A 16,966-nucleotide genomic window follows, 5' to 3' on the forward strand; every position below is an offset into this window, starting at 1 on the left:
TGACTGGGGCATGGATTGCATCATATAGAAGATACGTGGTTTAACAGATAACATATGGTCCACGCCATCTCCTGGACTGGACAGCAGCGGAATAATAAAATTCAGCCCATCAGTTCAATTAATTTTCTGGACATTAAATAGCCCATGAAACTATTCAAAGCAAATCAGAGAATTCTGTTGTCTCCTGGCTAACATTTCTTTCCTCAAACAGGCTTTTTTGTTTGTGTTTGCTAATGAAGTGTTTAACATTACAATTGCTATATAGGTGAACTTAGTTTTGGAGTATAAATGTGGAAGCTCCATGTCATTCAATGGTGAGTCCAGATTTGCCAACAGAGCAAACAGTAAAAGATATACTGACAGAATAAGCAGTTTAATTTTTAATTCCAGATTCTCATCCTTAGTAAATTCTCACTTTTTAACAATAAGGTTCACAACTTGCCATTGTGTAGAATACGATCAAAATCAGATTTTGCACAGTCTATATTTTTATTTTGAGAATTCCATGTAACTTTATGAATGCACTTAAAGTTCAAGCATGTAATTCCTGCCACTAAACCATAAGAGTATGTGTGACTCAATCACTTGTGGCTTTGCTGATATTGACATCACACTATTCCATGAGTAAATGCTTCCTTCCCATCTCAGCGCATATACAAAAATGTCAAAAGGTAAAGCTTGTAAAACTTAGATTAGAGCATTCTTCTTTTAACTCTGGGCTTTAGATATCAGGGTAAACTTTAATCTTCATCACATGAACAGGAGCCTAATGGAGCAGATTGTCCATCTGTAAAAGACCTGCCGGTGTCATTTGGGTGTGTTCTATAATGGTGGGGAATCTGCTGCACCAGATTACCATTCAGGCCGTAAAGACAAACATTTACTCCACTGATGTGCCAGAGAAAAGATGTTGTTTTGAGTGTAGATGCATCTTCTGAATTAATATTATTTGTGTTGTATGCTGCTGTTGTGGGGGATTGTGCCATGAACTTAGATCCATTTAATCCCTTTATCGTTGACTATGGGCCAACACCAACAAACAAATCTCCTAAAATGTTGTACTGTTGACTACTAATACTAAATTTGCAATCTCATTTGGTAAGGTCACAAGTGTATCTAATTTGGGAAACAGAATGATCACACTGGTATAATGCAGATGCTTTTCTGGGGTTAGTGTTTAGGCTTATTACTCTGACAGCGTAAACAAGAGTTCTTCATGGCAAGTGATGTGTGTGTTAACTGATCTGGGAATGCGTAATAAAGTCAATAGTGAAAATGTTTCATGTTCCACCTTGATTAATACAGAATTCCTGCAACTAATTCAAAATGTAAAATATCACCTATTAATACTAAATGGTTACTCAAGCTGTTAAATTGTGCATCACTTACTATTTCCCCTCTGAATTTTACATGTACACCATTTCTTTATTCTGCCACATAGAATTCCGATGATGATAGCAGCACAGGGCAGATTAGTGAAGGCCAGATGCCCAGACTTACTGCAGCAGCAGAAAGCATCCTGACTGGACAGTCACAATACATAAATCCTTCCTCAATGAATAGAGGTACAAACTTACCGCAAAGAAGACATTCAACATCACCAGGGCAGTTTGGTATTCACACAGGTAATATGTATTCACACAGGTAATTCACACAGCGGGATATGCTATTTTATAAGTCACATGAAAGGTTTATCCCTGTGTTCTCAGCGAGGAAGTATTTGACTTGCACTTCGAGTTTTCCCTTTGAACATTTATCATGTGCTAGCCCTTCAGGGCAAAGATTTTTCTTTTTCACCTATTTTGTCTGTACTTGTGAAACCACTGACTCATACATGGTACAGTCCACAGGCACTGCAGCCATCCTGCACACACCACAAAGCAGTCTGCATCTGTGAACGTTGGCAGTAAGTGTCAGCACACCATTTGCTTACTCAAGATATCATAGTCAATTTTATACTGTCCTTATCCAGTATCCACATAGACACATTTGTATTAGGGTCACTAAATAGCAGTCAGGAAGAAAAACCATGGCTTAGGTTATCAAGTTCTGTTATTATTCACACATGTGATGTATGATAGCATTGAGTATGAAACTCCTCCTTCCACCCATATGATTCTAATTGTATAAAAGCTCATTTTTGCAATGTTACCACGCTTTGACAATATGTATGAAATCCCTGCGACAAGGTTGACTTTTTTCTATACAACCGATAAATTTATTAACTATTATTATTTAGATTGTGTTTACAAGTCACATATTTATATTTTCATTCTATTTCTCTAATTCATTGAAGAAAGTTGTAGTGTTTTGTTTCAAGTCTCCAACAATCTAATACTTTATCCCTGTTAGGAGATTTTCTTAGTGCCAGTTAAGAGTTAGCCTTGAAAGGTGAGAAGTATTTCACATGTTGTAATGGAGAATATTAAAATGCCCTCTCTGTGCCTGTAGTAATTCCTGTTTTTTAAAAAAGCTGTCCCAATACATGTTGTATAAGCAGGTACACAACAGGGAACTGCACTTATGAGGAAACTAAACCACTTCACCTTTCTGACTTATTTTGTATATCATCTGTACAATTAAGGAACTATAAAGTATTGTAAATGTGTTTGTGTGTCTACTCAGATTCCTTTAAGAGGAAGCAGCTCTTTTGTAGGGCAGCCACTTTTCTTGAATAATACCCAACTTTTAACACCTCATAATAAATGCTTTTATAAAAAGAACATGCAGAATAGATTAGCTCAGATTTCAAATAAGTTCATTCACAGTCCAAGCCCGTACACGTGTTACTAATACAGTTGGAGCCAATTAGCTGCACCACTGCCAGTATGTCTGTTACAATGTTATAAGGACTGAGACTTTAGTAAGATGCTTCTGTCTTTTGCAATATGGGTCAGAATTTCCACAATCTGCGTCACACTGACATTTATGGTGGTTATCTATGCTGATCTTACTGATGGCAATGCACACTAAGCTTTACTGAGAATCTGATCAGCATAACATAAAAACTGATGTAAAATAAGTGGAAATCGGCAGAAACAATCTGGGTCTGAGGAAAGCAGGGAATATACATCATCGATCTTCTTGTAATCCCTATTTATCGTCTTGATGTTATGAAAATAAAGTTTGAAACTATCAAGCCATCATTTATATATGTTAAGCACTACACATTTAAGAGAATGCATTTCTCTTTTTAATTTAACAGATCCTGATGTCATTAAAAAAAAATCAAAAATACTGAAAATACAGTGCCCTCTCAAAAAGGAGAAAAAGAAAAGGCTATAAAACACCAGAAATGGTGGCCGGAATTTTTCGTTGGGCGGGAGGTCCCGCCCACCAGCTGTAAAGTCGGTGGCAAGCCCGCCTCCGCTGGGCCTGGGGAACCAGGCTGAGATTTTTCACTCCCAGGCCCTTAACAGGTCTTGGGGGTGACTTCCACCCTCTCGAGGCAGGAAGTCCCGCCCAATGGAGCTGCCGGCCAATCAGCGAGCCAGCAGCTCTTAGTCCCAGCAGCGCCACTGGGAGTGGTGGCCACTGCTGGGACTACACCCAGCCATCACAAGCAAGGTGAAAGACGGCCCTGGAAGACAGGTAAGTTTTTCGGGCCTCGCCTGGGGCAATTGGCTGGGCCTCGGCGAGGCTGGGGGCGGCGGAGGGATTGTGCAATGGGGGCAGTTGGGGCTTCGGAGGAGGCCCTCCGTGGGGCACAGGATGCCTGATCAGGAGGGCCCACCCCCCAGTCCGCAAGAAGGCCACCTGATTTTACCAGGCAGGGTTCGTGAGGCTCTTGCCGCCTGGCTGCCGATGATAAAATACCCGCCGCGGCAGGAGGAGGTCCTTAAGTGCCAGTTAATTGGCCAATTAAGGGCCTTGATTGGCCTGGGGCAGTCGGGTCGTTTCTCGCTGCTGCCGCCTGCGTAAAATTACAGTGGGGGCGGGAGGGGGGTGGGAACACCCCCCCCCCACCACCACCACCACCGCCTCCCACTCAATTTTACGCCACTGCTCACCCCCCACCACCACAAGCATGTTCGTTTGGGGGCTGTAAAATTCTGGCCGGTGACGTTAGGTCCTCCTGTACTTAATATTTTAGGGCCCATTTAAAACTGGTGTAAATGCAGGAATATCGCACTCTCTAGTCATTTGCATGTGAGTGGAGGTATATTAAAGAGCTAAGTGGGGTTTTGGCAGATGTAACTTGGGAATGGCACAAATGATGGAGGAAATTCACATTCCCCATTGGTTTGGTGTAAAACTGGCACAAATGGAAATATGTGCACTTTCTCAGAAGAAAATGTAAGACCTTTGCTCTTACTTTAAAGTTACATTAAACTTTCTTGGAAATTCCAAGCCTAAGTTATGTTTTTCTCTTTTGACCATCATTGCCTTTGTCAATGCATTTTTGGAGAATTTTACTAATGCAACATTGGTTTCAGGAAAACTTTGATTAAAATTTTAGAAACATTTTAATCTTACCCTTTTACCTGTTAGAATAACAGGAATGTTGCTTGTTTCTTCTAATCCGATACATGGAGAAAGAAGTGTTAATCAGTGGAGTTGAGTATTTTATTGCTGGTCTTGCAGTAACGTTTAACCTTGGAAACATATGTTTGTTTCTTTCTGGCAAGGGGAATTGCAACTGATTTGTGTAACCAAATACTGTTAAAACAATTGCTTTGAATTAACTCGCTGCAATGGTGATATTGACAGCAAATGCCATAAGTTATACCGTTGTGCGACCCAATCTTCCATTGGTAAATTTATGCCACAATTTTCTGGAAAATAATTGCAGCAAGTATAATGGCACACTGGGAGAGCTGCATTCTTTGGTATTTCTGTAGTTCACAATCTTTTTATAGTGTATCATTTTTAATTGTTGAGTGATTGTAATACTATTGGTTGTATATTCTTAGAGAGGAATGGAAGGGAGTTTGATGCCAGCTATGGACCTATGACCCTGGCAGATCTCGAAATATGGCCAGTTCCAGCACTTCACACCAGTCGAGTGACAGGGACTGCCCAGAAGACTCCAATGGCTGAAAATATGGGACAGGTAAACATCTGAGAGGTCTCCAGTCTGCCTGAACAGGTTATTTTTAGACCAGTGATTTCACTTGTAACTGAACATCTTGCAATCGAAATAAACAACAAATAAGCAGAAAGGAGACAGTCTACGCAGTATTTTGGAGCAATCCAAAAGCCAGTCAAAGTTTTAGGATTTAGCATGTTATCTGCTGTGAAAAAACAACAAGCTCTCCAGACTAGACAAATTGTGGCTGTTAGAGTAAGATGATAGCAAACAGAAATTTATTTTTTCCCCTTAACCTTGCTTGTGCAAAGGACTGAGTGTTGGAACAAAGACTGCAAATTATAAGTGGACTATAAATTATAAATGGACCGGAATAGAAGATGGAAAGACTTTGAAATTTAGTGCTTTAAGACTCTTTTTAAGGCTACAAAAGATTTCCATCTTTTGGACATGATCCTGTCTTAATCAGACATGTCAGTACTCCTAGGATTTCACAGTCACTGTCTGATATTGTTTGACTGCCAACAGAGTCCCAGAAATGATGGTTTGCTTATTGATACTGCAATTGTCAAACTTTAGGCATGGTACTGCACAACAGAAGAGGAACTTAGCACTAATTTATCCCATAATTTTAATTAATTAAGGGTGCCTCTCCACTATAACTGCTGGATAGGGGCTACAAAATGGAGGGTAAACTAGGTTCTGCAGGAAATTCATCCCTTAGGAAGGAGTCCAGGAAATTCTGGTGAGGGGAGAGGATGGATCTTGTGATTGGAATTTTGGCCCCAGAGATTTTTATCTAGGCAAAATTTGTGGGTAGAGGCTAGCTGTATTCTTTTTAGGTCTAAAAACATGAATGTAGATAATCGATAACAGCTGTTGTTTCCTTACTGTAACTTAAAAGCAACCTTAGACAAAATAAAGATCGTGGCCTGGAGTTTTTGCACTCAGCGATCCAGGTGCAAAGTGCACTTAAAATTATGCTAGTTTTGAGAAGTTTTTTTTTTACTCAAGTTTCTGCTCAAATGCATTTACTTATCACCAAACATAAAATTTTCCATGAACCAGTGCAGTCAAGCAGTGTTTTAACATGCATTTTTAAAAAATCCATTGAAAATATTCCATGATATATTTAAGAGTGATAATCTGGTGCAATTTTATTAATATAGCTGAAAATGGGTTAATCACTAAAAAAATCAATGTCTAGTCCACCGCATGTGAGTAATATATTAAATTACTGAAAATGACTTCAAATAAACTATACCGAACCATTTACTAGTTGCATTTGTATCTTGTAGGCAGTTTCTTAGTAAATTGGAAAGGAAGTTAATGTTTATTTGGTCCTTGCACCTAAAAAAAAAGCTCAATTTTAAGAGTCTCCTCGAAGGCCCATAAATGAGCACAACTCACAGAAGCTTGCAATGATGATTAATTCAGTCTGGGGGCATGACCAGATTTGTGGATGAGCTTGGCTGCCAGTGTAAGATTTTTAAAACTAGCGCAAAAGATCGTGGAATCTCTTATTTGTGCTGGACTTAATTTGTGCTTGAAATTCCTCGATCTTTTGCGCTGGTTCAGTTGATTTCAGGCGAACTGCACTGCAAAAACCAGCACCACCTAGCGAAACTCCAGGCCAATGAGTTTGTGGGCTGTAAGGCTGCAAGAGCTTTGAAAGCAGAGTTTTTGCAAAATTTGGTGATCCAATAATATTTTGTCAAATGATGTTCATGACTCATTACTATTTCAAATATCTGGTGATTGTTTTAATTAATTCAATGTGAAAAAAATAAAGTTCAATTCAGAATAGTTATTGAACTTCCAACATCCAATTATGATTATGCTGAAAAAAATCATCTTAATTCCAATTTGGAATTAATATTCAAGCAGCAGCCAGTTAAGGTAAAAGATCCTGTGTCATCCTTAGGGAAATGTGAGATCTTACAATGCTGTTGGAACAGGCTGGAATGCCCAAGGCTGTTTCTCATCATAGTGGCCCATTTTTGACATGGTGTGTGGAGGCACACTTTATATACTGTGTGATTTTGCTGCTCAACAGTGTTATTGGGGTAGATTTTTGCCTTCATCACGTGGGTGCTAATCTAGCAGGATGGATCACCTACCCTTTAGAGAATTTAAATCAAAGGAATGAAAATCAACCAGGTTCTATAATGGGCGGGTGATTCGCTCTGCCAGAATATCACCCAGAGCAGCAAAGGTGAAATTCTATCCAAAGTGGGTTCATGAGGAAATGCACTATGCTTATTATTTAGCCTTTAAAGTTTCAGATTGAAAAGGGTTATGATGCTTATAAAGAAAAGGAGGGCTGGATTTTGTTCCCGTCCCGACGTCGGGCTCCATGGCGGGGAGCGCCCGCCACTGAACCCGCTGCTGGGATTGCCGGACCTGATCTTCCCGGTGGTGGGGAAGCTCTGTGGCGAGCCCCCCACCACTCTGAAATGGGACCCGACTTTACATATTTGAATTAGCTGTTTACATTAATTAAAATCTAATCAGCAGCGATTTTACCTGCGGTTCCAGATCTTCCGCGTGACGGGCGGCACTCACGCCCTTCACTTTCCCGTCCAGGGAAAGCTAGTGCCACCGAGGTGGGGAAGGGGGGAAATCTGCATCTGTAGTGTAGTCGGGGGGGCGGGTGCGTTTGAAGGGGTTAACTCTACACATTGTGCAGTTGGGGGGGGGGAGGGGTCAACTCTGTACTTAGTGCAGTTGGGGGGAGAAGGGGTCAACTCTGCATTGGTAGTGTAGTTGGGGGGGGGGGCAAATGTGTACTTTTAGTGCAGTGGCGGGGGGCCGGGGGCAACTCTGCAGTTTCTACAAAAAAATGGCACCAGCACAGATACAGTTGACGCTGTTCACGGTGTCGCTGAGGCTGCCTCCGCCACGTGATTTGGGGAGGGGAGGGCGGCCGCCCCACATATGATATTGAGCCGCCGGGTTCAAGATCGTGGCGGCACGTGGCCTGTGCGTGCCAATTGCCATTTTTTACGGCCGCCGCCGCTCCTGGTGGCGGGACTACAAAATCCAGCCCGGAGTGTCAAAGGCTTGAACTATTTTTTCTAGGTACGTATTTAGTTTTGTAACCCAAGGAGTTGTTACTTTCTTCCACATTGTACCTACCCTCAACATCAATGGAGTGCCGCTTTCCTGGACCATTGAATCACCAACTATCCTTGTGGGCCGTCCAGCTGAGGTTTCCACTTCGGGTCCAATTGCACTGAATATGGACACTTTGTGGTGTATGTCCACATGCACCAGGGCCTCAGTTGGAACGACACAAACTTGTTTCCCAGTGGAGCATAACAGCCCTTTGTTTTGGGAAGGATTTGAACTAAGACCCCTAAGCTGAAAGTACAGTGTGCCAATTCACTGTGCTACCCAGTCTTAAAAGCCTGTGTGTGCTACACAAATTTACTTTATTTCAAATCCACAGTTAAAAAGGTATGTAATCCAAAGAAGCAGCAATCATTGCACAGACTAAACTAATTTCAGAACTTCAAGTTATTGAGTAAATTTAATTTTACATGGAACAAGTCACAACAAATTCTCATATAATTCCTTCATTTCACACCACTCTAATTTGACTTCAGAGAAACCTCCAGGGGATTTATCTCCTTGAAAAGACTTTAGTACTGATTCAATTAAATGTAAAAGTACTTTTATGTAAATGTAAAGCTGACCGAGAGTTCAATGAAAACTGTTACACTCTGTGGAGCAACATTTTCCTGTCATAGAATTTTACTTTGTTGTGCAATTATATCACATCCATAATTTAAGTGCATTTTTTGCAGCACTTTTTGCTTTGTGATGATTTTGGCAGTGTGACTATCAGCAACCCCGCCCACTTGAATCCACTACAATAATTTAGAACCTCAATTATTTAACCTGCCTGGAACTTTATTGTGTTCTCATAATGGATTTACTCAGATAGTCAAGCAGTACACTAGGTTTTCCTTTCATTATGGATTGTACTGTGTGTGCAACTTTAATGCAATGTGTTTTTCAGAAATAATAAAACAGGGCATTATTCAGCTTGGGTAATTGAACAGTCCAGATCATTGACATATAGATAATTGATTCTCTACTGTTCCTGCTCTCCGGTTTATAAAAGGAATTTCACTTCACTGGCCTGTGGTGAAAATTGACAAAGTTGTTGTTCTTGTCTTTATACTTTTCTACTACCATACATATATAAGTGAAAATTAAAACCAGGTATCTCTCAGATTTCCAAAAACATTTTGAGGATCTTGTTAAACTCCCTGCTAACAAACACCTAAAATAAATTGTAATTTTAGTCTCTAGATCAACTACCAAACCCATTCTTATAATTCCTATAATTGCTCAGATAGGAGACACACTTGGATGAGAAGAAAACAGTTTCCCTAGCAAGTTTTTTCATTTTACATAATTCGTTTCATCTGATGAAACCATGAGCAGGATTTTCCCCACGGGCTTTCGGACCCTGCCGTCAGACTCAAAATGGAGGTCAGAAACTCGCACTGTGTGGGGAGCAGTCCCTCATCTGTGAATTTTCCCCGAATTGTCCAATTAATGGCCAGAGGATGACCTCTCCATCCAACTAAGGATGGCAGGCAGGCTCTCGAAGCTGGAGGTCCAATAGGAGGCCCTTCAGCTTGGAAGCAGCAGCAGGATGCCTTTGACAGTAAGTGAAAGAGAGTGCGCTTCAAGATGACGGTGCCCTCTCTACAACCTTTTCTAAATTTAAAATAAAAAATAGAATCAGCAGCCCGGCCACCATTCTCGGGCTGTGAATTTACACATCCACTTAAGGTGGGATCAGGCGAGGGGGCACGGAGAATTGTGGCGGGGGAGGTGGTGGGACGGAGGGCCCGTTGCCTCCCCTACCCCATTGATATTCCCGGGGATGGGATAGGTCAACGCCGGCCTTCCTGCCCAGAGGCAAATTGAGGTCCTTAAGTGGCCAATTAAGGGCCTCTTCCCACCCCCGCTGGGATCTTACCAGCGGCTGGGGGGGGCCTACGCCGCACTGGGAGGATGCTTTGTAAAATGAGGCGCCTTCCCTGTGGGCTTGGGGGGTGGGTCCCTCCTTTATTGGAAATTTGTGGAAATCCCCCTGCCTTTTCGGCCCAGTGCTGTGAGCCCCGCCTCCAGCACAAAATCCAGCCCTGGGTATGGGGTGGTGCCTGGGATGTGGGGGGAGCCCCTCCACAGGGCAGCCGGCAGCTGAAGTCAGGCAAGCAGGGAGGACCTCTGTGCCTGCCTGGAGTGCTGCCCACCCCCACCAGGCAGTTGCTGGGAGGCTGTCTCTAGGCAGCTGCCCTGCTCCCCTCCGCCTCCGGGAACCTGGAAGTCAACTGGAAAATTCCACGGCCTCCGACAATAGGCCTTCAATCAGTTGAATAAACTACCTGCTGTTTGTGGGGTGGGTATTCCTGCCGCACCCGTCCCTGCCCCGCCTTCCCACCTCTGGGAAAATGGCCCAGGGGTGGGATGGAGCCAGGGAACTGTTACCCCAGCCGCTGGCACGAAATTCCGTGCTCACCTGCCTCCGTGCCCTCCACCATGGACTGGAAAGCTAAAAATTCAGCCTATAGGAGGAGCAAGTTTTATTTTCCAATGTATTAATTTTCATTTACACCAACTTTACGTTGGATGACCTGAATTAATTCATACATACTGTGCTTGTTAAAAAGTAGTTTTAGTAAATTATTTAGTAGTATTATACAGAGCGTGCTTTACCATTAGAATCTCATTCCTCACTAAGTCGTCAGTACTTGATAAAATTCTTGGGAAAAGTGATTTGGACTTCACTGAACTTGTTGCAAATTTCCTTAGGGCGACGACATATCAACGACAGAGCAAAAACCAGCAACTGCACGAGTGATAAAAGTTGAAAGTATAACTAAGGATCCTATTCAGCCAAGTAAGTCAGCTTCAATATCTCTTATGCCTAGTGCCTAGTTGCTGTGCTATGTCTGTCTACTAGACTGATACCTAGAATGGGCGGGCTATCTAATGAGGAAAGATTGGACAGGATAGGCTTGTATCCGCTGGAATTTAGAAGAGTAAGAGGCGACTTGATTGAAACATATAAGATCCTGAGGGGTCTTGACAGGGTGGATGTGGGAGAATCTAGAACCAGGGGTCACTGTTTAAAAATAAGGGGTTGCCCATTCAAGACAGAGATGAGGAGAACTTTTTTCTCTCTGAGGGTGGTGAGTCTCTTCAACTCAAAAGGTGGTGGAAGCAGAGTCTTTGAATATGTTTAAGGCAGAGGTAGATAGATTCTTGATAAGCAAGGGGGTGAAAGGTTATCGGGGGTGGATGGGACTGTGGAGAAATCAATTCAGCCATGATCTTATTGAATGGCGGAGCAGGCTCGAGGGGCCGAGTGCCCTACTCCTGCTCCTAATTCATATGTTTGTATGTCTACTGATGTAGCTTCCAACAGTAGCAGGGCCATAGTTAAATGTAGTTATTCAAAGCTTTTCAAAAATTGGCTGACAGCTTTTTGATTTTAATAGCTTTCCGCTAGGAATATATGGTAGAAGTATGTTTCTTTTCGGGAACAAAATCTTGTTTGCAAGTATACAACCGAATTTGCAAAGTTATAAAATTTCTGTTAGCGTTTCACAGTTAATTTAGAGTTGAAATGTGAACAAAAACATTTTCAGTATTTTAGGGAAACCAAATTCCTATATTGCCATGCGTTTGTTTCTTTTTTTACAGCTTTTTTCAGTTTTCACGAACTCAAGTTCTAATAGTAATAACATATCATTTTATAGTGTGCAAAAATGCCAGTAGAAAGCTCCAGCCGAGTGTGAAAAGTTCATGAATTTATTCACCGCTGGGATTGAGACCATCCATACAAATGCCTGTGTTGCATCATTTCTTTGTAATTTCTTACGGGAGGGACCAGTGATGCTGAACCTGAGCTAATACATAGCGCATAATCCAGACATTGTGACAGACACATTGGCCTGAATTTTACTAGTGCACCGCAAATCGCAGTGGCGCGCTTTGCAGTCAGTGGTCCGCCCGTATGGAGCAGCTGCCGCTGAGCCCCCGTGATATTTCGGCAGGTGCTCATTTAAATGGAGGGGGCGGCAAGGCTTCGAGAATGACTTCGAGGAGGCGACCATTCCACCCCTGGCAATGGCGTCCGCTGCCACTGCGCCAGCGCCATTTTTAAAGGGCTTCAAGCCCTTAGAAGAAATGTGAATTTTTAAAGTGACATTATTGTGCATTGTGCTCAAAAAATTAAATAAAAGCTGGAGGCCCTTTCCCACCAACCCCCTCTCCCAGTGTTTGTTTTTGGGCCTATCACACCAAAATGAACTTTAGTCCCAACTCGAACTCCCCTCCAACCTCGTTACCTTTGCCCTTCAACCCCTTCTCACCATCCCCTCAGCTAATATGAAGTCTTTTCCCTGTTCCACCCCCCTGCCCTGATAATTTCACTCCTCCCCCCTCCCCACCAGTGTCACGCCTCAGAACTCCGAATAGAGTTCTAAAGGCATGGAGGTTCCGGCCAATGGCCGGAATATCGGCGTGGGACATCTGCCGGGCCAAGTTAAATTTATTCGCATGTATTTCAATTAATTTTAATATTAAAATGAAGGCCCTGCCGCCAAGCAGGGGCGCAGGGCAGCACTGAGGCCTTGTCGCCGCCGGTAAAATGTGATGGGGTCATCTCGGCATCGGGCAGGCCTCTCCCGGAAGAATTTTTCGGGCCCCCACCCACTATGGCCCACAATGTCAGAGGGCTAGTAAAATTCATCCCATTGAATCCAAGACTGTACAGTTCTGATTCTGACTCATTCAAAACCCATTCACTTACACTGAATTAAAATGAGGCGCTATGTGTCTCTAGGTGGCTGCAACCAATGTTTCCTCTAAGCTGCGTCACCACACAGCAACCTGAAAGTCCTCGCGCAGGACGTGCCCAAGTTGGCCCCTGCACGGCTGCACAAAAAAATTTAAAAGGGCTGCACGCTTGAACAAATTGCCCATGCACTCCGAAAAAAAAATTAGAGAGAACGTTGGTTGCAACAGCTTTTTACAAATCGCTATGTGCTCTCCTCCCCTGCTAAATTGGAGGCGCTGAATTATGCTGAGGTATAATCCACCTTTTGCCAAACACTTTCTGGTACCTTACCCCAAATGCACATGATTCATCACTATCCAAAGACATGTATTTTCAAGTATAAGTCACTTGGGAAACAGTAGCTAATTGTTTTTTTTTAAATTCTCCTCTCTAGTCTAGGGCATTGAGATCAATTTTAGTGCTCCCATCCCCCCACCATCCTGGCTGAAATGACAGAACAGCACAGGCCAGAGATTGAAATGAACATTTCTGGCTTTTTATATTTCAGTGCTGTACCAAATAGGGAATTTACTTACTGATCCAGCTGAGGTTCAATCTATACTTGAATAGGAATGTCAGAGCTGCAAGCTGTTTCACAGTCTTGAATGGGAGAGTCGGTTAATCTTTGTTCTGCCTCAGTGTAGCGAAATGCTGCTGATCCTATTCCTACAGTGAGGTTTGGAGCGGTATGCAGTCGTGGCAGGATTTCCTGAATTCGTAAGATTGCTGAGTTAATCAGATCTTTGCAGGTCTGTACAATGCTGCATGAGCAGAATCCTAGCACCATTTATAATGAACAAAGAAGGAGCTGAATAATAGCAGGATAGATAGTCTAAATGGGCAAACTTTCCAGTGGGCAGTTGGGATCGGAGGTGTAGAGGAAATCAAACATTCCTAAAGTGTCACTGTTCCCCATACATGTATTACCATTGTAAATCTCACATAGAGACATCACTATTACTGTTTTTGCTCAGAGTACTTGAAATTAAACAGGCCAAAGAACGGGTGATTCTTAACAAAGGGGACAACAATGGCTCTGAGCAGTGGGTAAAATTCTTGTATATATAAAGTAAGAAGGAAGATCATTGCAATTGCAAAGTTAGGAAAAGGGGATTCCTCTGCAAGAAAAGTGTAGGGAGATTTAAGGAATCTGGGCAGTTTCGGCAAAACATTAATTGTGGGATGGGGGCAGGAGGCAAAATGCATTATTCAGGAAAAAGCATTCCACAAAAATGCAATATTAAATATAATTGAATGCTGCAGAAAGCAGGACCATGTGCAATGAGCTTTTTAAAAATAATATTTTTGAGTTTTTGTGTTTATTTTTTATGATTTAAATTTGTTTTGTTATTCTACCACAGTAAGCCACAATTTAACAAAGAAGGATTATCAAGAGTACAATGTAGTGCTCCATGTGTATGTCTTGTAGGAAATATCTTCATTCCAGTCCTGTATTTTCACTACAGCTCTGGCCGACACTCATGTGCAGAGCAGTGGAGGTGTCATGCCTAAGGCAGCAGCCTGCATGGGTCAAAGAGTGGCTGCCTTTATTTACATAATCTTTTGGTGTACCCACGGCAAAATTCATACTACTGGAAGGTTGAACACTGTAATGGAATTGTTTGTTGTAAAGAGGTTTAATAATGTGGTTCAGTTGAGGTGCAGTGTGCAACACAGAATAAATCACATTGCAAAGTACAAATTTAGGTAACTTTTTCTGTTAAATTTTCTGTTTTAAAGCAAACTTATTCATGCGTTGATATTACTCGGTTAAATCATTCTTAATTAGTGATAGCATTGTTGATGCAAAATGCTTCCTATTCAAGAAAATGCATTGGCACTAAAAATCAGGGATTGCATCGAAAAGGAACCTCCTCTAATGGCCCTGGCAGACATTCCAGGATTAAGGGGATATTCCCTTATTTGCATACCAGTGGTGGGTGCCAATCCACATCTGGCACATTGACCATAACAGGAAGGTCAGAAAATCTGGCATAAAAGTTCCTGGACCAGGGCTGTGCCAGTTTTCCTCATCTGGAAAGAATTATTGGTTGCCTTCTCAACCCCTCTGTAAGGGACCACTTCAATGTTTTTTAATCTGCCCCATAAATCTTTGGGGGTTCGAGCCCCCAGGTGTGCCCCACTTCTGCTGGGACTTGATAAGTACCCTTGATTTGTCTAGGTGTTTATATCTCCCAATTTAGGGAGTTGCACGCCTGACCCTGCCCCTTTATGATAGCTATTTTTGGGCCCTGCAATAGATCTCCTCCCTCAACAGGCTACGCAAGGGACCCAGTATACCTGGATCCTGGCATTGTTTCCAGGTGTTGATGTGGAGCAAAGGCAGGTGAATGGAATTGAGGTATAGATTAGTCATGATCTAATTGAACAGATTCGAGGGACTGCCAACTCCACTTCAGATGTTCAGTGATAGACTCCCACCAAATTGTTTTACAGGAGTGTCTCAAAACAGTTGTGGATATTCAGGACCATTATCTCAATCACTTTTCCTAATGCTAGCATTACAAATTTCAAGTTTATATATTGCTCACTAGAACTTTTTTATTTGAAAATTGAATTACAGGCAGCATATAAAAAAAGCAAGTACATTGTAGTAACCTAGTTTGTTCACTGGAGAGCAGAGGCTGCACAGATTAAATTATTTTCAGTTGCTATATTCTGCATCACCACTGGATGGCAGCTATCGTCAACATACTGTGGCTTACTAGTAAAAACAGCAAATATGCTGCACTGTGGGACAGGAATAAAGGGTTTTAAAAACTACAGCTGAGAAAATCTTACATTTAACTGCTGATACTCAGGCTTTCTGTGGTTTTCTAAATGCTTCTCATTTGTTTGTTGTAATGCTGTACACTGCTTGCAATTTCCTGTCAGCAGCTTGTCCCCAAGGTGACATTTGGTGTAAAGCACAATGCTCTAGAATACTAAACAACTAACTGCTCCACAGCTCGTCTGCAACTGCACTTTAATTTTTATCAAAGTAATGGCATTTCTTATCAGCAATTGTGAAAACACAGGATACTGTTGCCCACTGTCTGTATCTCAGGCTGGTAGTTCACAGGTTCTTGCCTGTGATTTTCTGCACTGTCGGTCTAGATCTTAGCGGGAGTTAAGTACAAGGTAAAAGGGGAAAACTGTACAAGAAGTCAGTCTGACCAGTCTCATGGGCCTCCTTGTGTTTGGCTCTAGAGTGCAGTTAGTAGAAGTCTGGGAACATGTATCCTGCTTCTCATCTTAGTTATGGAATGGCTGAGAAGAGACCTAAATGGAAGGAAAATACACAAAACTATGAAGGGAAAAGCATAATATTTGTGAACATACTGCAATGCATTTTATGTCTTTACTAAATACACTGGAAAAATGTTCTGCATATATATTGCCAAATTGAAGCCTTTTGCGAATTATAAAACCACTACCATATGTATAGAAGCATAGAAAATAGGAGCAGGAGTAGGCCATTCGGCTCTTCGAGCCTGCTCCATCATTCATTGTGATCATGGCTGATCATCCAACTCAGTAACCTGTTCCCGCTTTCGCCCCATACCCTTTGATCCCTATGATTCTATAAGGTGGGATTAGACTGGGTGGCTCATTTTTTGGCTGGTACAGACACGATGGGCCAAGTTACTTCCTTCTGTGTCATAAACTTTATATGATTTTATGTAATGCCATCGGTTTAGTACACTGGATTTCAATCCATTATAGCATATTTTTAAACTACTGTATTTAATGCATTGCACTGTATATTTAGTTTGGGGTAAAGGCTTGAATTTAGATGATGTTTTATCACATCTCTGAAGTGTCTCAAATTACTTTGACATGCAATGACTGTTGTATTGGTAAACTCAGTAGCTGTATTATGCACAGGTAAGATTCCATAAGCACCAATCTCTTTTTGTTGGTATTGGTTGGGGGAAGAATTTAGGTTAGGGCACTGGGAAAATTTCCTGCTTTTCTTTGAATAATGACACTGGATTTTCATTGTCCACTTGAATCATCAAAGCAGGCAGATGAGGCCGTGGTTTAAGAATCATCCAACTGACAGCACC

The 16,966-nt window shown here is 42.0% G+C and overlaps 1 protein-coding gene and 1 long non-coding RNA gene across 4 annotated transcripts in view; one reads left to right on the forward strand and one right to left on the reverse strand.

The window, feature by feature from the left end:
• The window catches only part of LOC137373820 (uncharacterized), a 28,924-nt gene extending 15,356 nt beyond the window's left edge, over positions 1–13,568 (reverse strand). Inside the window, exon 1 of the long non-coding RNA XR_010975707.1 lies at positions 13,433–13,568. This is a non-coding gene — a long non-coding RNA (uncharacterized lncRNA). The remainder of the gene's footprint in view (positions 1–13,432) is intronic.
• kiaa0586 (KIAA0586 ortholog) overlaps positions 1–16,966 on the forward strand; it is a 654,782-nt gene that overhangs the window by 588,454 nt on the left and 49,362 nt on the right. For all 3 annotated transcript variants that reach the window (XM_068039229.1, XM_068039231.1, XM_068039230.1), the window contains exons 29-31: positions 1,442–1,625; positions 4,914–5,053; positions 10,865–10,952. In XM_068039229.1, the coding sequence (XP_067895330.1) occupies positions 1,442–1,625; positions 4,914–5,053; positions 10,865–10,952 (412 nt within the window). The remainder of the gene's footprint in view (positions 1–1,441; positions 1,626–4,913; positions 5,054–10,864; positions 10,953–16,966) is intronic.

The sequence above is a fragment of the Heterodontus francisci genome, chromosome 9 (genome assembly GCF_036365525.1).
Source record: "Heterodontus francisci isolate sHetFra1 chromosome 9, sHetFra1.hap1, whole genome shotgun sequence".
In the NCBI taxonomy this organism is placed as follows: Eukaryota; Metazoa; Chordata; class Chondrichthyes; order Heterodontiformes; family Heterodontidae; genus Heterodontus; species Heterodontus francisci.